Source organism: Akebia trifoliata, chromosome 10, assembly GCF_017979445.1.
Source record: "Akebia trifoliata isolate Shusen 1 chromosome 10, ASM1797944v1, whole genome shotgun sequence".
Classification (NCBI taxonomy): domain Eukaryota; kingdom Viridiplantae; phylum Streptophyta; class Magnoliopsida; order Ranunculales; family Lardizabalaceae; genus Akebia; species Akebia trifoliata.
Genome location: NC_141384.1, coordinates 24,015,723 through 24,036,887, shown reverse-complemented (window position 1 = coordinate 24,036,887; position 21,165 = coordinate 24,015,723). Strand labels below are relative to the sequence as shown.

The 21,165-nt window shown below is 35.0% G+C and overlaps 2 protein-coding genes across 2 annotated transcripts; one reads left to right on the top strand and one right to left on the bottom strand.

Annotated features, from left to right (window-relative positions):
• The first annotated feature begins 1,454 nt into the window (after nt 1-1,454).
• On the top strand, nt 1,455-13,982 carry LOC147393368 (Transducin/WD40 repeat-like superfamily protein). Its single transcript, XM_086456874.1, has 6 exons — nt 1,455-1,933; nt 2,628-3,116; nt 4,903-5,124; nt 5,221-5,293; nt 11,720-11,824; nt 11,918-13,982. The coding sequence occupies exons 1-6, from the start codon at nt 1,817-1,819 to the stop codon at nt 12,283-12,285; spliced, it is 1,374 nt and encodes a 457-aa protein (XP_086313000.1). The 5' UTR covers nt 1,455-1,816; the 3' UTR covers nt 12,286-13,982.
• LOC147393367 (cationic amino acid transporter 9, chloroplastic-like) lies at nt 13,660-20,808 on the bottom strand. The gene is made up of 8 exons (XM_086456873.1): nt 20,435-20,808; nt 17,770-18,182; nt 16,778-16,954; nt 16,461-16,685; nt 16,197-16,373; nt 15,322-15,558; nt 14,123-14,212; nt 13,660-13,979 (listed from the first exon to the last, which is right to left on the bottom strand). The coding sequence occupies exons 1-8, from the start codon at nt 20,682-20,684 to the stop codon at nt 13,824-13,826; spliced, it is 1,725 nt and encodes a 574-aa protein (XP_086312999.1). The 5' UTR covers nt 20,685-20,808; the 3' UTR covers nt 13,660-13,823.
• Between the last annotated feature and the right edge of the window lie 357 nt (nt 20,809-21,165).

Genomic DNA, 21,165 nt, shown 5'->3' with positions numbered 1-21,165 from the left:
TTCTTTTTTTAAATATAAAGAATCATAAGCTTTCAACATTAGAAAAAAAAAATTCATTGAAAATGATATTTAAATATAAAACGAAGAAAAAGAAACATGACACTTTTTGTTGTATTTTAGTAGAATCTTCTTTGTGTTGATAACATTTCTATGGGCATTGTTGAGAAAGAAGAAGAGAATTATAAAAAAAGGAGTGCAACTTTTTTAAAAAAATTATTTTTGGATTGTAATCATCCAAGTGGAGTGGAAAGGGGAATTTGTAAGTGTTGGAATGCAATTGGTAATGGGTGATGTGCAACTAGTTGATCCAGAAAAGTTTTGGTTCTGTCATTTCGGTGTTTTCACAGCAATGGCGATGTGTGCATGAACAATCTCATTATGCTTCCTTATGATGCGAAAGCGTTCTTTGAGGAGCTTCAGCGATCTAATTATTGAAAAATGTGGAGAAATAAAGATTAGGGGCGTGTTTGAAAACCGCTAGTTGTGTGTGAGTCTGCAACTAGCGAAAGTTGAGAAATTTTGTGTGTTTGGAATGCACGCGAGTTACCAACTCTCCCAATCCTTCAACTTGCTAAAAGGGGACTTTTCAACTTTCACCCTAAGAGATGAACGTTGCCAACATTAACATGTGCGTGTGAAGTTTGCGCCTTCAACTCTTCTTCATCAATTAATGATTTTTTTTCAACTTTGATATGGAATCTCCTTTCTCATTTAGGGATTATATGAAGTATATTGATATCTATGCCAAATGGTATACAAATATTTTTAGTGACAAAGGCAAAAGCTTACATTTACCTCGATATCATGAAGATGTGGGTTTTGTACTATGATTTCATCAAAATTAACTTCATCGATGTAGAGGTCTTTTACTATTACTTTAGATAATGCTTCAAATAATGATGCAACAGTAAGAAATCTAAAAAAAAAATATTAATTATTGATGACATATTTAAAAAAATATTTCTTGTTTGCTGCTTTACATCTATTAAACCTTGTAGTCTAAGAGTGGATGAAATATTGTGAAAAAAATCAGTTCTCCTGTTAAAGAAGTTGTTAATTGTATTAGATATTCATCATCTAAATTTCTAATATTCGAAGAACTATATAAGTGTGTGTTTGATAACACTTCTAAAGTTTGAATGGAGGTGGTTTACATTTAAAATTCAGACTTTAAAAATTTTAATCGTACTTGTTTCGTTTCAGATTTCAAATATCAGAATCGAAATTCAAAAGTTTTGAATCAAGAATCAGAAAATAAAAAATTGAAAATAATTATAGATGTTAGACTTCAAAAGTTTAAGTCTAAATTAAACGGTTTAAACAAAATTTTTTTATTTATTTTTACATTAGATGCACCACAATAATGGAATGCAATCTATCAAATGCTAGGCCTATGTAATATAAAAACATGTGACTTGAAAAATATTTAAAACTATTTTAAATTGCTACAAAATTATTCAAAATTTTCGGATCCCAAAATCCGGTACAAGCGCGCACTTTAGGTTTCATACTCGTTTACAGTCTCTATCTCTAGTTTAAAACCACTTCAACCGTAACTCCTTTGCACGAGCGATCCGAGAATCTAGGGTTTCAACGAATGTAGGTCGCCATAGCTCCAGATCTCTAAAAATGTCGAGCACCTCATAGATCTAGAGCACCTCATGTAGGTCGCCAACTAGTGATATCTTCACCTGGAAAAGATCTAGAGCACCTCATAGATGTTCCTCAAACTTGGGCATTTCATGCCCTAAAGATCTCGGATTTTGAAAAACTAGGGTTACAAGAGTTGTTTGTTTGCTTAAAGTTTCGGTGGGTGATGGAGTTCACGGAAGCTTATAAGCAGACTGGCCCGTGTTGTTTCTCTCCAAATGCTCGTTATCTTGCAGTCGCAGTCGATTATCGCCTTGTGATCCGAGATGTTCTCTCTCTTAAGGTACTTGATTTCGTTAAAAGCCCCAAATTTGTTAATTATTTGAAGCTGGATGATCAAATGGTTCATCTATTTTCTCATCTTTCACGTTTAATTTGAAATAGAGGGCTCAATTTACTGCAAATCTTCAATTTACGCGTTTCTCTATAATGTAGTATGTGTTCTGAATTTCAACAGTTTTTAAAGCAAGAGAAATGCACAATATTAGAAAAATCATTTTTTTTTTTTACTGATCTAATAAAAAATCAAAACTCAATGACAATGGTTTTAAATATTAGAGTCTGACTAGCCTTACTAGTAAGGATTTCACACTTACTAAGGGTCCTTGGGCTCACTTTTTGGCATCCAAAAACATGATCCGATCATTCAAGGTGGTAGAGGACAAAGTTATATGAACTTCAAAAAAAAATTCCTAAAAAAAGTTATTTTTCACCATTGAATTTCACTTTTAAGTTTGGGAGTTTTGTGGAAGTTTGGTTGTTCATTTCAAAACCTTGGATCAAACCCAAAAAATATTATTTTTTGAATTTTTTTGTTGGATCTGAGTTTTTAGATGCAATTTTGAGGGCTGTGGTGTTGGATTGTTAATGTGTTAGTCCATTTGACTAAGACCACCCTTAGTAAGGCGTACAATCTTTACTAAGTTCGTAAGGAAAATGTTTCTCTAAATATTAATATCATTGTATTCCTGATACAGGTTGTACAATTGTTTTCTTGCTTGGATAAAATAAGCTATATTGAATGGGCTCTTGATTCCGAGTACATACTATGCGGTCTTTATAAGAGACCAATGATACAAGCTTGGTCATTGACCCAACCTGAATGGACATGTAAAATAGATGAAGGCCTTGCTGGGATTGCTTATGCAAGGTGGAGCCCTGACAGTCGTCATATTCTCACGACATCAGATTTTCAGTTGCGGCTAACAGTTTGGTCACTGGTTAACACAGCTTGTATACACGTGCAATGGCCAAAACATGCATCGAAGGGTGTTTCTTTTACTAAAGATGGAAAGTTTGCTGCGATCTGCACTAGGTGTGACTGCAAGGACTATATTAATCTCCTATTTTGTCATACATGGGAGATCATGGGTGTTTTTGCTGTTGACACGTTGGACTTAGCTGACATTGAATGGTCGCCTGATGATAGTGCTATAGTGATCTGGGATTCTTCACTTGATTATAAGGTATTTTATTTGATTGTTTTCATTTATCTTAATCTTCCCTGCCTCAAACTGATTCCGATGGTTATGCTTTTATATGTGCTCTTGTTTAAAATATCTGACTTCATTTGATTTTTTAGAAAGATCCCCATCTTTTAGATTAAATTTCACACTGGTCTGATGATTGATACAGTTGATCATTGTATAATATTGGATATAGTCGGTGGAAACAAAGGAAAAATATGTAAATTAATGGTTACTCATATGATCTATAGTTGATTTTTAGCATATATCTCTTATTTGAGTTTTGTTGAGTGGAGGGTAATATCCCCCTTGAATTGTGTCCCGTATACCGATGCACAAGAAAGGAACATGGAAGATTAGAATTCGTGTCTTCTGAACAGTATCTCAGTTTTTTCGAAAGTTTATTTACCCGTTTTTCTTGCAGTCAGGCACAACAAGCTTCGTATTTTTTTAAATTCTCGTTTAACTTTTTTTTTTTGCTATTTGTTCGGGAATTTGGAAGGAATGGAACAGTAGAGTTTTTTAGGGGAAGGAGCATTCGCTGCAAGTGGTTTTGTTGTCCATTATTGGGTTCCTCTTCTCTTGGAGCAAGCTCTCAAAGGAGTTTAGAGGGCTATTTTTTGAGGATTTTCTTTGTAGGTGGCACAATATTTGTATAGTTTGTTGTTTTTCTTTTTCTTTTTTCTTCTCTAGGTGGTCTCCTTGCCTCTTACCTTTTTTCGTTATTAATAAATGCTTTGACCTATAAAAAAAAGTCTCGTCTAAAATGTGTTTTGTACCTCTAATGTTTAAAACAATAAAATAACTTGGCTTCTTAAAAAAAAAACGTGTTTCTTATGTTTTGAACACTTTTTTTTTACTTTTTAAACGCATTTTTTCAAAATAAAAATAACAAAAAAAATCCATTTTTGTATGCCTATGGTTAATTTCCATGATCTTATGATTGTGATATGGTTCACAAATGTTGTTTAATGTGGGATTTATTGATGATGTCTTGATGTTATGTATTTTTTTTCGCTTATTGTGTGTATCTCCCCGCCCTTCGGGTGAGACTAATCCCACAATCACACGCACCATACATATATATATATATTCCCTTTGAGGTCTTTGAAGGTCTTACACCAGAAGAATAGAAAGCTCATAGTAAGGACTTCATGAGTTGGCTGCTTGATCCCCTCAGAGCATCTGCTATTGTGCTCCTTCCAAATACCTCAAGAAATAGCAAATGGAGTTAGACTCCACAACACTCTCTTGGAACTTCGAGGAGCTGAGCCCAGCTGCTTTTTCCCCTTTTTTTTATAATCGTTTTTCCTATTTTTCCAAAGTTTTCCCTTTCCATTTCAAACTCATATGCATGTGGGGTGGTTTTCACTTGGGTCAAACCATCAATTCCACGTGCTTTTCACATTGGGTGTTACATTTTGATATTGAGAGATTTTGAAACAATACCCTATGATGGTTGTCCACTGTTATCTAATGATACACACACTCATTAATCAAAGTTGTTTAAACAGTCAATTTTTATGAGTAAATTAGTTTGGTCATTTCAGTGCATTGACGGTGTATCAACTATCAACACATGAGTTTTCTAGGTTATTTAAAATATTTTGGCTATTTCGATGGTGACAATCCACATTCATGCATATTGACCAATGGTTGATACACACATAGACATCAAAAAGAAGAAGAAAAAGATACACACTTAGACATTGATATTTAAAATAATGGGTTTTAATGCAAAACAATCTTTAGCTGGGGAAAACTTAGCTACCATTGTTTTGTACAGATTCTGATCTATTCTCCAGATGGGAGGTGTCTATTTAAGTATCAGGCATACGAAAGTGGATTGGGTGTTAAAAGTGTTGCATGGTCCCCGTGTGGCCAGTTTCTAGCTGTGGGTAGTTATGACCAGATGTTACGGGTTTTGAATCATCTGACATGGAAAATATTTGCTGAATTCATGCACCTATCCACTGTTCGTGGTCCTCGCGGTGCTGCTGTGTTCAAGGTAATTATTTATAGTGTCATCAGACTTGATTATCAATTTATTATTGGGGGAATTACTTTTTACGTGAAATATTGGATTTTTTCTCAAAATTTCCAGGAGGTTGATGAGCCGTTGCAGCTTGATATGTCAGGATTATGTCTAAGCGATGAGTTCATACAAGGGAATTCTGGTGAGTGATTGATGACCATTTCCTTTACATAGGATTAATTCTTTATATGTCCTATTTTTCCTGCTGCTGCTGCTGATGATGATAATAACTGCTATGTGACCAATGCTTCCCAATCAAATTAAAAGGAAATTCTTATTAAGACGGAAGTAAGACCAACTATACTTGAGCTGAATATTGAGCAATTAAGAAACAAGATATTCACAAACTAAGTGTAACAAAGATGAGGATGCTGAGATGGATAGAGTGAAAAAAAATTAAAACTATAAAATTAGAATGAACGCATTCATGAAATCTATGAATAGCTCCAATATGTGATAAAATAGGGGAAAGTCGATTGACATGTTTTGGTCATGCACAACAAAGACCAGTAACAGCTCCAATTAAAAGAATCATGCAAATTAAAGGTTCTATTGGAGCAAAAGGGAAGATAATGAGAACATTTTTGAGGTCTTTTAAATGATGGAATACATGTTGGCATGACGAAAGAGTTTCCAATTGCAATGTGTTTGCACCAGGGTTAGCACTAACCTTGTACATTTTTATATAAGTTATGGATGGATTAACTGCTCATATTCAAGGACCATTCCCTTGGTGTGTTATTTGCATATGATGTAGAAGAAGGTAAAGTTTAAATCACAGATGGATTATAATTAGAAACTAAGGGTCTTTAGACAAGTAGGATCAAGATAGAACCTATCCCGTGCCAACTTTAGTTAGGACTCTTTTAGGGATGAAGCTCCAGTTAAAAAGGACAAACAAACAATCCATCGATGACTACGTAGGTTATTTAGGTTCAATTACAAAAGATGAGAGAAATTGTTGTAGATGTAAACCTTTAGAATTGATTTTGGGAGGATAAAGTGGGGGAGTGCTTTTGGAGAGTTATATTATTGATATGTTTTGATCAAATTGTCAAGGTGAGAGAAGCTCTTGCATCATCCAAAGTCTAAGAACTAACACCTTGACCCAACCTTTGATGTATATCTCAGAATTATTTTGAAGAAATGAACATTGGACTAAAAATTTATAAATGGCGATTATGTGTCCCAAGCAAATAACGTCCAATGATGTAAGAAAAGAATGTATGGTCGAAAAACTTAACAAGGAAGACATGTATTTGACAATTACCGATACGTGTCTAACATGAACATAAAAATCTCGGTAGAATCAAATATCGCAAATGCGATTTGCAATGATTGCAATTTGATAAGTAAAAATAATTCTAATAAGATTAAGATTCGATAAAAGCAAGAATAATCAATCGTCATATAAAGGAAGAGTTCAAAAAGTAAAGGTATGCAATTTTTTATTTTTAATACTGTGACAATGTCAAAATTTCTATTGATTTGATTGTCAGAGTATGATTAAAGGTTCTACATGATGGAGAATCGAATGTAAACAATTTGAAGGAGGAATAGAGGCCAAGGTAACAAATAGGTGAATTTTCACCCACAAGTATTGTGCAATTTGATTTTTTGAGTATATAATGTATCCATTGAGAATGTCAATCACCTCACCAACCTCATTGATGTTTATAGCATCTCGTGCTCCATTTGACTTAATCCTCGTCATCTGAACCATTTTTCTCTCAATTGTGATGTCGTCCAAAGGTCTAAAGAGAGCTCATCAAGAAGTCAAGAAGTTTGAGTGGAGAAAGATAATAAAATAGATGAAATTTTTTTCTCGCAGATGATGCCAATAATTTTGGATGCAAATTCAATCCATTTGTTACCTTGTCTTTTTCCTGTTTGCAATTATTTGCACTTAATTCTCCACCTTGTGATCACACTTCGACAATCAAGTTTGTAGAAATTTTGACAGAGTAATGGGATGTGGGATAGAAAATTGCATACTTTTTTCCTTTTGAACTCTCTTTTTATATAATTATTATCTATTCATAGTTTTTTTAATTTCAGTCTTATCAGAATTATTTTTACTTATCAAATTGCAATCATTACACGTTACTACGGATTTGACTCTATCGGGATTAACATGCATATGTTGGACACGTGTTGGTATTTGCCAATTGTCCTCCATGTTAGGTATTTTGAATATATATTGTTCTTTTATGTTTTCAGACACTTGAGGCGCACGTAACTGCCGTTTTTGAATTCCTAATCTTATACTTCTTCAGGATAATCATGAGATACTAATTAGTGGTAGGGTTATGATGTTAGTTTTGAACTTAGGATTAGACGAGATTTTTTTGTCCTGTAAAAAACTGCAAGAAAATTGTACAAGATTAGTTATGTTTAAAGAGTACTAACAAAATTATATTTCTTTTGGTATTAACGAGCCGCACTTTTACCATTATATGAATGACTTTAACCTTAGTCTAGGAATATAACCTTTTTCAACATATACAAGAGATTCCAATGTATAGGGCTTGCCTATTTCATACCTTTCTTCTGACCCTCATGAAAACACACATCTTGTTCTTAATTGTATATTTAATGATGTTGAGTATTAAGGGAATGTTGTGTACTTGTGTATCACCTTTGTACTGAACTTATGGTTGAGACATTGTTTGTAGCTCATTTGATCATTTCAATTATCTAGTTGAAGAGAAATTTGTGTAGGTAGATTTTCACTAAAAGTTTTTGTACTTCATCTCATTTGTTTTGTAACTTCAACCTCTCTTACATCACCTTCCTCACCAATCATCAAATCAGATCCATTTGGACTCCTTAAGGTGGCTGAAATAACCAGTTTCAACTTTCAATTATTCTAAATGGAACACATTGAGTTTTGACAAAAGTTTTAGTTGGAATCCAGCTTTCATTGAATTTCTACAGTATTGGCAAGTAATGTCATTTTAGGCTCTCATAGTGGATTTAATTGCGATTGTTCTATTTGTTTCGGAACTTACCCGGATGGAATGAAAAGGGATTTGCCATCCTCTTGGTAGATATCCCTCAAGACCGCATTATTTGGGTTCAATTATACATAAAGATGGAGAAATTGTTGTGAATGTATTTGTTTAAAATTGGTATGGGTCATTGGGGTATTTGGAAAGAAAGGACTTCTCGGGTTTTCGAAAACAAGGAGTTAACAACCTATGAAACAGTTGTCTCTATTTTGAGGTTCATGTTTGTTGGTGTAACATCTTAAAGGAATTTATGGGAGTTTTTTCAATATTTCGTTCTGATTTCGTTGTCGTAAGGTTGCCTATTTTTTTTCCTTTCTAGATCCATATTCATTGGGTTGGTCATCTTGACTGTCTCCATTTTTAATGAAATAGGGGTATTTACCTATTAAAAAAAAAGAATTGATGTAGGGTATATAAATTGGGGGAGTGTTACATTATCGACATGTATTGATCAAACTGTCGAGACAACATAATGTTTTTTCCTCATCCCCAATAGGATAACTAGCATCCCAATCTGACTTTTGATGTGTATCTTGAGATTATCTCAAGAAAATAAGCATTGGACTAGGAATTTGAAAATGGCGATTACATGCCCCACAAGTGAAAAGTATATGATGATGTGATGGAACAACATATATTCGAGAAACTTAAAGATGGGGAAAATATAACTAGCAAATATTGATGTGTGTTCATGCACAAGACAATCTTGGAATAGTCAAGTATCGTAAGGGTGATATGCAATAATTGCAATTTGCTGAGTAAAAACGATTTCGACCAATTAAGACCGATAAAAGTAATGTAAACAACCATCATAAAAAAGGAGTTTAAAAGGCAAATGTATGCAATTTTTTATCCTGAACCTCATAAAGTTGTCAATTTTTTACTAAACTTATTGTGGAAGTGATCATAAAGTCCACAAAGTGGAGAATCGAGTGCAAGCAATTGCATTGAGGAAGATAGAATAGGATAACGATCAAAGTGAATTTTTACCCACAATTATTACGTTATTGAATTTTTTGCTGTAGTATTTGTCCTATTAGGAATATCGATACCCTCACCGTCATTAACATTTGCAACATTTTGTGTTGCATTTGACCTAGTTCTCGTCATCAATTCCATTTCCCTCTCAATTTTTATGCCTCCCAGAGGTTAAAAGGAAGTTCGCTAAAAAGTCAATAAGAAGGTTGGACAATGGAGGAAGAAGTTGAGTAGAGAAATATATTTAAAAAGGAGGGAAAACTTTTTCCTTAACGGTGTCAATAATTGTGGGTAAAAGTTCACTTTAGCTATTATTATTTCCTCTTCCTCATGACAATTGTTTGAATTTCACCTTATGATCATATTTCGACGGTCAATTTATTACACATTTTGACACAGTAATGAGGTCTAGAATAGAAAATTGCATACTTTTGCCTTTTGAACTTTCCTTTTATGTAGTGATGGTTTATCCTAGGTTTTATCTCCCTTAGTTTTTTCATAATCATTTTTTTCCTATCAAATTGTAATCATTGCATGTCGTCCCTATGAGATTTGACTCGATCAAGATTGTATTGTGCATGTTGGACATTGTAAATGGTGCTTCATTCATGTTAAGTATTTTGAGCATGTTTTTTTCCTTACATGTTTGAGCACTTGGAGCACACATAAGCATTGTTTTTGAATTCCTAGTCTTATACATGATTCAGTAGGGTAATCTTGAGGTATACATCAAATGTCGTATTAGAATGCTTGTTCTTATACTTAGGATTGTTGACAAACCATTTACTCCAAAAAATCGATCTAATGGGCAAGCCACAACTATGAATATAAGAGGGTCACAGGTCGAATTGGGCATGAAACGCTAGCACGTGACACCCAGGAGTGGAGGCAGATAGCACAACACTCCTCACCCATAAGGGTGTAAAATTCCCTCTAGGAGACTCGAACCTATGACCTGTACAAACCTAATGGTTTGATACCATGTTGACAAACCATTTACCTCAAAAGACCGACCTGATAGGGAAGGAGCAACTACGAATATAAGAAAGTCATGGGTCAAACTGAGGCACGATATGTGAGCAAGTGACACCCGAGAGCGGAGGTGGATAACACAACACTCAACAACGATGAGATAAGGGCTTCTCTTTCCCTAATACAAAACCTAAGGAAATTTAGAAGACAACAAGAAGGTCGGTCATGCTTAATGGAGCTTAGTGTTTTCAATTGATACAAACAATTTGTTTGTAGAATGAGTGTGACAGATTATGTTGAGATGGATGAGTGGAAAAACTAGGGACAGATTATGTTTAGGTGGATGAGTGGAAAAACTAGGGAAGACGATGAATGCATTCAAGGATATTTAGGAATAACTCCAATGGGAGATTCAACAAGAATTTTTTTATATTTGAGATGGGTTTGGGGATTATCAAAGCATACTCATAGCAATAGTAACAAGGAGGGTTTGGTAGAAGTGGGGACTCTAAAAGGGCAAGAGGAAGACCGAAAATGACATGAATAGTATTAGTGAACAAAGATACGAAAATGAACATGCCTTCATGAAAAAATATTATGCATGTTGCCAACCCTAGTTATTGGGATAAGGTGTAGATGATGATTGTTGAGATTCCTTATTTCGAAAACTTTAAAAGAGGAGACGCTATAAGTCTCTCGTATCTTATATCAAACATGCCCAATTTGTCGTAAGTAAAAGATATGTGTTTGCTTTAACAACTTGAAACTTGTGATATGTTCATTTGAGGACCTTTAGTGGCTACAACAACCAATCTCAACTCTTGAGTAATTCTAGAAGAAACATACCGAGTCCTGACCAAATTTGGAGGGGGAATCCAGCTTACATTGGATTTCTAATGTCAGGAAGTAATTCATTTTAGATTAGCACAGTAGATTTATTAATTGCGATTGCTCAACTTGTTTTGGAACATACCTGGACAGAATGTAAATATCATTTTATGTTGTAATTTAATAGTTTTTTTTAATTATATAAAATTTCAAAATTTAAAGAGAATAAATTTAATAGTTTATATAACTCATAACATGACTTAGTGTGTTTGGTTAGTAGTTAACTACTACTTGTAGGAGGGTTTGGCAGATGTCCTAATTTGAATACTTCGGGCCGAGTGTGCACAGGGCTTAAGAGTGGTTGAGACTCTTTGCTCTGCAGTTCACATGTTCATACTGTTGCATTGGGGGTGTCACTTGGCCCTCTTCTTGATGAGGCGGTGGCTCGTGATTGAGGCCAACACGCCCTCCAATACTTATTGGCGAATTAGATACCTAATTCTAGGTGGTGGGCCTAGAGAATAGGTTTTGAATCATCCAATTAAACTTTCCTTATTCACACATGGGAGAGTTCATTGAGATATATTTCTAGAAGATATCATAGTCATGAATCTTTTGAATTTGTTTTGCAAGTGAATCCTCTATTTATTTACTCAAATGTTTTGATCTTGCTCAATTTCTGCTCCATAAATTTCAATTTCTTACGTGCTGCCCATTCGGGTCAAAATTTTTTTTTTTTTTTTTCAACTGGATCTTTGGGTATGTTTCTTTTGTTTTAGAAAATCCTACAGAAGGACGAGTACGGTACAAAGTAATGGACTTACCCACTAACTTGCCTTCTCAGAAACCTCCTGCAGACAAACCGAACCCTAAACAAGGAGTTGGTGAGGCCCTTGTTCCTCCATTTATTTACTTAAAAGGTTCGATCTATAGTGGGTTAGTAAATAAACATATTTATTTATGCCTCCCTTATTCAGGTCTATTGTCATGGAGCAAGGACAGCCAGTATATCTTCACTCGTAACGATAGCATGCCAACTGTTCTTTGGATATGGGACATTCGTCATCTTGAGCTCGTCGCCATATTAGTGCAGAAAGAAACCATTCGAGCAGCGGCATGGGATCCAACATGCCCACGTCTTGTTCTGTGCACCGGTAGCTCTCACTTGTACATGTGGACACCCTCTGGTGCCTTCTGTGTGAGTATTCCATTGCCACAGTTTACCATTTCCGATCTCAAATGGAATTCAGATGGAAGTTGTGTTCTTCTCAAAGACCGGGAGTCATTCTGCTGTACTGCGGTGCCCATGTTGCCCGACTCTGATGAAGATAGCTCTGAGGATTAAAGGGGTAGTGAAAATGGGGATCAGGGGCCTTTGATCAATTATGGGGTGATTTATATTTGGCTATATTTTTAGTGATTTTTTATGTTCAGTGGTTCAATTTTCCTACAATGTTATATAATATGCCTCTGCAACTATCTGTAATACTTTCAGTTTAATGAGAAAACTCAGATGCCAACAAGACTTTCTTGTGTTTTGATGCTCCGATTCAATTTCACAACATCAACAATTTTGTTTCAACTAGAATTCATTTTGAGTAAGAATGAATGGTGGGGCAAATTGAGATGGACCTAACTCTTTTTTATTTTGACTAAATTTTCTTGCTGGAAAGACAATCAAACTTGACTGCAGAAAAATCAGACCCTTTAAATTCAAACCAAAATAATGAAAACAGTGGGAAAAGGGGCAAAATGGACGGAGAGAGAGAGAGAGAGAGACCTGCACCGTGGGATTTGGTCTCTTTCCTTCCTCTCAATGTGAAAAATTGAAATATGCCACTTGCCATTACCAAATACTAACTTCGGCTGTTTTAAAGATTTTCTAGTAAAAATTTGCAAAGATGGCAACATCAATGTGTACCGCTGCATTTTCATTTATAAGATTGGTTTCTAACTTCTCATGTATATGATCTAGTTTCCATTTATAAGATTGGTTTCTAGCTTCTCAAGATTACGACAGATTTTCCTTGTTCTGCATTTTCGTGTGGGGAGGGAAACAGAACGAGAAGGAAAAAAATAATAATAAGCTCATCTAATTGGGAAAGACGGGTTACTGTGGGCCAAATATCTGTTGCATGTGTAGAGAAGATGAAAATTCAGTCAGTTAATCATCTCATTATCCACTGCCGTGTTGTGAGGGAGATTTGCTCCCTCTTTGGTGTGATGTGCTGTTTGCCAATGTCAGCTAGAGTGCTTTTCGATTCTTGGGCCAAGTTGGGTTGCAGCTTTTGTGATGCAAAGAGACTATAATGGGGCATTTACCCGTTTGCCAGATCTTGGTGGAATTTGGAAGGAGCGGAATACCAGGTCTTTTGAGGGTACAGAATGCTGTCTTGAGTCTCCTTTTATTTTGCTGTATGACATGTAGAGAGTTCAAAGGGGCCCTCTTTGAGGACTTGCTCGTTCGTTGGGATAGGGAGCATTTCAAATGTGTAATCCGGTTTTCTTTTCCATTTTTTCTTTTTGTACGTCTCAACTAGCTGTTCTAATAAAAAAATTCAATCATCAAGAAAAAGAAGCACATCTAGTTGCCAATGCCATACCTTGAAGGTTCACAACATGGCTAGTCATTGTGGGAAGCCAAACAAAGGAAATGAGGGCAAGATTTTTTACCTATATTTCTATCATCAACATCTCTACGTGGCCAATGTAGTAATCATTTCTGACATAAAACCCCCAATTAAAGGAAACCATGTATATATAATACAAGAATATGACTGTCCTACACTGACTTCAAGAAACACAAGACCATACATTATGAACCAATGCCACAACAATATAACAAAACTTCAATCAAGTGGGCATATAAATCATTCCTAAGCATCATTGGTAACTAAAAGTTTCTTCTACAGGTGCCCTCTGATAAACAATAGTCTCATTTGAACTTACCGGGCAGGCATGATACTGGCCATAAAATGCATAGATACCAACTGAGATGATGCTGAGGACAACAAACCTTATCCATGCTTCATGGTGTAGCTGCAAGGAGAACAATGAATGGGATTTGTGTTTAAGGTTAGAGATATATTTTCCATTTTATTTGAAATTTTGAATCACTTTTCTTTTTTAGTCGATTTGGCAAAAGTTACAGGTGTTCTAGGGAGGATGTATAGGAGGCAAACCTGAGCAAACAAGAAGATGTTGAAGAAGATAGAAATGGCCGGCACAGCAGGAACTCCTGGACAAGAAAACCCTGATGGATCCGCAGAGACCTGAATTAAATTATGAAAAAGGAGACTGTTTAGATAAAGGAAACAGTGGGAGAACTAAAACGTAGACAATTATGCATGGTTCATGCAAAGGTTTGGATAATATGTGTGAATCCAGTTGAAAGATACACTCTGCAGGAAAATACTAATTCCTTGACTACTCAACAATGCTACTTTTACGAAGCCCAATTTATGCAATTTACTTCCTCCCAAGGATATAAAAGTTTGCACTCGCACCCTAGCATGAGTCTTTTTCCATATATGTTACTCAATGTCTATTTAGAACCAAACAGAAGAGATGCTTCGAAATTTTATCAACTTTGCTCATGTGGACATCGACCAATTTAAGTAGAGAAATCGATCTTGACACACGCTCAAAGCTCTGATATAGAACCAAACAAATGGTAGATTAATTTGGTAGTTATAAAAAAAGGGTTTAATTCTGAAAATTTTGGTCTCTTACCATAACAAATCTGACCACCCCGAACGCCTTTTACGGATTAATAGAAGATTCCAACGTTTATCGTGGGTCCTATGGAGTTTGATCAAGCTTGGAGTCTCAACTTCAAATTTTCATTGGTTGACTTTTTCATGTCAACAATATGTTTGGTACTGCTTATCATAGAGTTTTGGGTTGCATAATTTTTTCTAGATAAATTTGATAGTGTTTTGTAGCAAATTTCTAAGTTTCCATACAGTGCCTCAATAAATTTTGTAAGTGATTAATGTCTGATATAGTTTATGTACTAAGTGAGTCTTTAAAGGTAGGATATCGGATGCTCAATTCTATTAATCTTGTTATAATGGACAGTTTAGCATGAATGAAGAGAGATTTTAATTTGGAGGCCCATCACCCTTGAAGTAATTGTTTAGGAGGTTGATCCCCTTGAAGAACCTTTTCTAATTTCCCCTGGAAATTATTTTCAATTCCACGTTTCACTTAAATAACATCAACGCATTGTGCTTAGTATAAATACATACATATATAGATTCAGTAACTCAAAACTGAAAAGGTTTGTGAAGTAGGTAATGTAATGGAACAAAACTTGCATGATGGAAGTAATGAAAATTAACATCCAGATCTAGTATTGATAGTATAGAATGGTACTCACTTGACGATAATGAAGAGCAATAGCAGCAAGTATTGCAATCAGTACAACAACTACCACAAAGATATATGAAGCATTAAAACGATAGCAAAGTCCAGCAACAAATCCACAGCAAGCAACTGTGGCAAGGCAAATGACACCTTCGATCCACTTTGAGATCCTCTTTGTAGAAACTTGACTTGCTGCCTTATCCTCCCAACGAAGGGCTACGACACAGGCCGCAACAACAGAATAGCCTGTCTGCAAAACAACCAAGTAAATGTCTCTACAAAGTCCATATGATATAACCCATTACCACCAAATGCTTGAGCACAATAGTGCGTCTGAATACCATGCATAAGGTCCAAAACCATATAAAATAAAGGGTAAATTACGCTTTCATCCCCTATGGTTAGGCATAATTCTATGTTGACCCCCTAATGTTTTGACAATTGCACTTACTCCCCATAGTTATCTAACAGGCACACTTACCTCCCTTTCGTCTATTTACGGTTGACCAAATAGTTAAAAAATGATTTTTTTAAAACATTTTATAAAGATCATTTTACCCATTTTAAAATTTTATTCTTTTTTATAAATAAGAATATCGTTGTGAAAAAATGGATTCACGCGTGAGAGTGTGAATGCTTAGATGGGAACATTCTTGTAGGTTTGAAATTAAATTTTTTTTAATAAAAAAAAAGATAAGAGGTAAAATATTAAAGTAACAATTAAACCTTAACATTGTCTGTGAAAGGGGAGGTAGGTGCAATTGTGAAAATGTTGGGGGTCAATATGGAATTATGCCAAACAACAGGGGGTCAAAGTGTAATTTACCCTAAAATAAAATTAAAGAACAATCTTAGCACATTCCAGAGAAGAGTTGGACAACACCGTACCAATGAGCCAACAGAAAGAATGTGTGAGAGTATGTGCACATTAAAAAGCCCTGCCAATATGCCAGCAACAACACCAACCCAAACCTGAGAATGGATGGGAGTATGACGTGTGGGGTGTACTTTTGCAAATAATGAAGGTAGTAAACCATCCCTTCCAAGCCCAAGATACAACCGGGACTGCTCAAGAGAAACACTACTTCATTAAGTAAATGACACATTATATGTTGATGGAAAATCAAACACAATAGTTACTAAGTGATTCACCTGAACATATAAACCAACCAGAAGGGTTGTCGTAAGTCCAGCAACAGCACCTATGCTGATCAAAATGGAAACATACTTCAAGCCTTTGGATGTAAATGCATCAGCCAGAGGAGCATCTTCACCAAGTAATTGGTACGGTACCATTCCAGTAATTACTAGGCAGACACCAACATATAATATTGCACAAATGACAAGGCTTCCAATAATACCTATCGGCAAATCTCTCTGCAATGTTGAAGGAAAAACAATGGATGAAAGAGATTAGATCATGGGCACTCAGCACAAAAAGGGATTAGGTCATTCTCATGTTGACATACCTGAGGTCTTTTAGATTCTTCAGCTGAATTAGCCACGGCATCAAACCCAACATATGCAAAAAATGCTACAGTTGCTCCAGTCACAATTGTTTTAAAACCATTTGGAGCAAAAGGAGACCAGTTAGATACATCAACCTCAAAAGCTCCAACAGCAATGACGACAAGGACGATGATTACCTGCAACACAATTGTTGTCGTATCAGTTTCATGTGACAAAACATTTTATTGTTTCTATGCTGGTCTTGAAAGAATGATGTTGACAAGACATAAAATTTGAAGATCAATAGGTCACTTATGAGGTTTCAGAGCACTACAACGGTCTAATAAGAGGGTAAGCTAGAGAAGTCTTGACTACACAGTGATTAAATGCAAAGCTATGATAGGGGATTGGTCAAGGGATAATTATTCTTGTTTACGTGGGTGAGAGTGAGGATACGACTCCAAAAAAATTTGGAGCCCTAGGTCTTCTTCATTACTAAACAAAATCATGGTTCAAGGCAAATCTAGTAGCACTATTTGTTGGGATTTTGAGGAGAGAATAGGCTCCCTAAGAATCTTCCATACTGTCAGAGAGATTATAGGACTCAGTTTCATTGCTGAGCATATAATTCTTATGGCATTGTGGCAAGGTCAGTTAATTCAAAGATTAGCTTATTAACCAACAAAAGAGTTCACAAGGATATGCACACTTCACACACAATGCAGTTATGCCTCATAATTAAGGACAGCTCCAGTGGCAATATAGTACAAAGCAAACATAATGGGGTTGAGCCCACCAAGGAGACCTCTTACACCAAAATAGTTATGTCCATATAATCATATTCATGAATGGTGGTGGACCCGACACTACGGCACATGTTCGATACTATCGGTAGACTATCCTTATGTTCCACATGACAGGTTCCTTAAACTTCTTCCCCAACCATGTTTAACAGCAACCAACTTAATAACACTAATAGGTATGATAAGACATTCTAGAATAAAAATGCCACCTTTGTTACAGTCATGATTGAATTCACGGCTGATGATTCTCCAACACCTCGACATAGAATAATTGTCAACAACGTGAGAAGAATTGGCGCTAATATATTAATTGATAGAGTTCCTCCAAAGAACTCAATGCCCCCATGTCCAATCCACCTTGGAATGTTACCCTTGAAAAATGGAAAAAGCTCTAGTACCGTCACTAGATAGCTTGCTAAGCTTCGGGCTATGCTAGCTGCCCCAATATGGTAGTCAAGCATCAACTGTGTGAAAACAAGGAAAGCAGTGATCTCATTGAAAGCCGTGTATGAATACAAGTATGCTCCCCCAACAACGGCAGGAAAACGAGAAGCCAACTCGGCGTAACACAATGCATTAAGCACACATGCTGCTCCAGCGAGAATAAAACTGATTGTGACCCCTGCATGGTAACAATCAAATAATAGATAAGAAACATAAATGAATAGAAAATAAACTTGAAGATGGAATAAAATATAGCGGTAGAATCCAAGATCCAATGTTTCCTTACCGTTTTAGTGGGTTCAGATGCTTGGAATGGGGGGCAGATTTGGATGAAGTGTAATATAAATGATTTTGATATGGTAGTGGGTCCTAAATATGTGAAGTGGCACAATAAAAGAGATCAGTTAGATTTTTGGGGAAACATTTCTTCGACCCTAGTTTTCAGTCTGCACATTTCACCCCAATTTTTCATTAAAGAAAAAAAAAAGCCCAAATTGCCCCTAAGACTTGAAGATGCTTATAACACTGTTTCAAACTGCCTGACCAGCAGAAAGGTATTAGGGCATTCCACACCTTTTCCTTCTTAATTGAGCTTTTTACTGGCAAACCCCAAATGTAGGTGCCATTTACACATTCTCCCCGGCAGTTCATAAAATTCTGTTCATGCACAACTTTATCGATTTCATTACAAATTCTCCCTTCGAGAGCCACTATGTTATATCTTTAGAAGAGACAAATGACCTCATTTACCATCAATTGAATCATATGTGTTCACTTGCTTTGTAAGGATAATTAGCGTGTTTTGATGCATTTAAAAAAGTAACTTTATTTTACTTTCAAAAGTTTTTTTGATCCTGTTTGTCAAAGATTACTATATATATTATTTATTATATTACTGATTATTTTACATTTTTTTTTCTAGGGTTATCGGAGCCTCTTTCTTTAGATTTATAATATATTTGTTTAAATTGATAATATATAATATAAATAAGAAAAAGGAAATAGTAAGCAAGCAAAACAAAAAACGGGGGCATTGAAAAGTTAAAAAATGTTGTTTGAGTTAGCTTTAAAATGTAAAAAAATCTAAACATTAAAAAAAGAAAGAAAAATGACTTCTACTTTCTAAATAGTACTTTCTCCCACAATTACTTTCTACTTTGTATCCAAATGAGGACTTAGTATCCAATTGAATCAGACACAAAATCATCCACCCAACTAAATCTTTATGAGCGAGCCACTACATGGATTTGAAACCATAGAGGATTAAGTTTTGCCTGCCAAAGGAAGGCCCAAATGACTATGACATTGGCATGCAAACAGATATGGAGTTGTGTAGCTACAACCTAGCTATCTGAATTATGTTGGATGCTTTGTATGTCTTAACAGCCTTGGATGCTATAATTATCTGACTTGTATTTCATCTAAAAACTAATTGTTCAAGTGATTCAATTGGTTGTAATAGAGGGATATTTGAGTCTGCTGAAGATAAATAACATTGTGGGGCCAATCTAAAGGTGAGTGTGGAGAACATTCAAATTGCAGAGTTTCTGAAATAATTACGTATTTTCAACTTTCAAGTCATATGTATTTGTGGTCAAATGAAAGTAGTTAGTATGAATTTAGTCGTATCCAAAACAACAAATGCAGTTCCACATCTAGTCTGGACCTGTTCCAAGCCCTAAATTCAAAGAGAATGAAAATGATTTTTTTTTTTTTTTTACAAGTTTAAATTTTTTTAACATTATGACATACTGAAATAAGATCCGCAAAATCAACTTAGTTTTCAGAAATGACACAGAAGAGGCTACCGAAATGAAATTTCAGAACTCACAACAAAGATAGTACAAGTTCCAGTCAAATCACGATCAACAAATGTGATTTCACATCTTGAATGAAACTATTTCATACCCTAAATGCTAAGAGAAGAAAACACAGAAAATGAATTCGGAATTAACATTATGATATCCAACAGATCCAAGCTACAATATCGAAATCAAAATTGACATCAAGTGAGGAAATTCAACGTAAATTTCAGAACTGATACCAAAGATATTAAACTATCAAACAAAAAGAGGATCAAATTAGTAAAAAAATGAGAGATTCAAAGCTAGAGAACTGATACCGAAGAGATTCAAATCTACATCTAATGAAGAAATTCAAAGTAAATTTCAGAACTGATACCGAAAAGATTAAACAAACAAACAAACAAAAGGATCAAATTAGCAAAAAAAAAAAAAAAGAGAGAGATTCAAAGCTAGAGAACTGATACCGAAGAAAGATTCAAAATCCACATCTAGTGAGGAAATTCAAAGTAAATTTCAGAACTGACACGGAAGAGATTAAACAAACAAACAAATAAAAAGAAAATCAAATTAGTAAAAAAAAAAAAAAAAAAAGAGATTCAAAGCTAGAGAAAAAGAGGAGACTAACCAGGTCCAGCATCACGAGCAACAGTACCAGTGACTACGAAGATACCAGCACCGATCGAAGCACCAATACCTATAAGAATGATATCGAAGAGGCCGAGGTGACGAACCAGAGATTCTCCAGATGTGGTGCGGACATGAGTGTCTGCTGAGTACGGAGTTAGGGTTTTGGATCTGAGAGCTGAAGAACATAAATTAGATAACCATGACGAAGACGAAGATGAAGAAGTTGAGTAGTTATTCCCCTCTCCCATTTTCGTACCAATCAGACATGAAGCGTGGAAAAATGTTGTCGTTATATTACAGTAATCAGAAACATAGGGATCAGAATTCAGACATCTGATGCGATGATTTCTTGACTTCTGTCTTTTATCAAAGATTAATACAAAATGACCTAAATTTCCTTATATGCAATTCCCTTAACTAAGTTCGTTACTCAATGAACCTTAGAATGGCATCCACAACTTATAAAAAAAAATTATTAATACTTGTAATTCCCTTAATTCTTCCTTTAAAATCATACTTGTTGTATTTAATTATTTTAAAATATGTGAATACTACTCTAAGTTTTAATTTTTAAGAAAAAAACCACGTTCCATATTAAGGGTTTTTAAAAGAAAATTTCTATGAACTTTTCAAAAAAAAAAAAAAAAAATTCATCTTCAATTTTAATTTCAAAATGGGATCAAGTTTAAAAATGATTTTTTTTAATTATCTGAGTTTTTGAATGAAATC

Coding starts and splice junctions, on each gene's coding strand:
- LOC147393368 (XM_086456874.1), top strand. CDS start 1,817: ATGGAGTTCACGGAAGCTTATAAGCAGACTGGCCCGTGTTGTTTCTCT. Junction 3,117..4,902: donor ATTCTTCACTTGATTATAAG/GTATTTTATTTG, acceptor TGTTTTGTACAG/ATTCTGATCTATTCTCCAGA. Junction 5,294..11,719: donor GTTCATACAAGGGAATTCTG/GTGAGTGATTGA, acceptor CTTTTGTTTTAG/AAAATCCTACAGAAGGACGA.
- LOC147393367 (XM_086456873.1), bottom strand. CDS start 20,684: ATGGGAGAGGGGAATAACTACTCAACTTCTTCATCTTCGTCTTCGTCA. Junction 16,686..16,777: donor AAGAATCTAAAAGACCTCAG/GTATGTCAACAT, acceptor TCAACATTGCAG/AGAGATTTGCCGATAGGTAT. Junction 15,559..16,196: donor TTCTTTCTGTTGGCTCATTG/GTACGGTGTTGT, acceptor GTTGTTTTGCAG/ACAGGCTATTCTGTTGTTGC.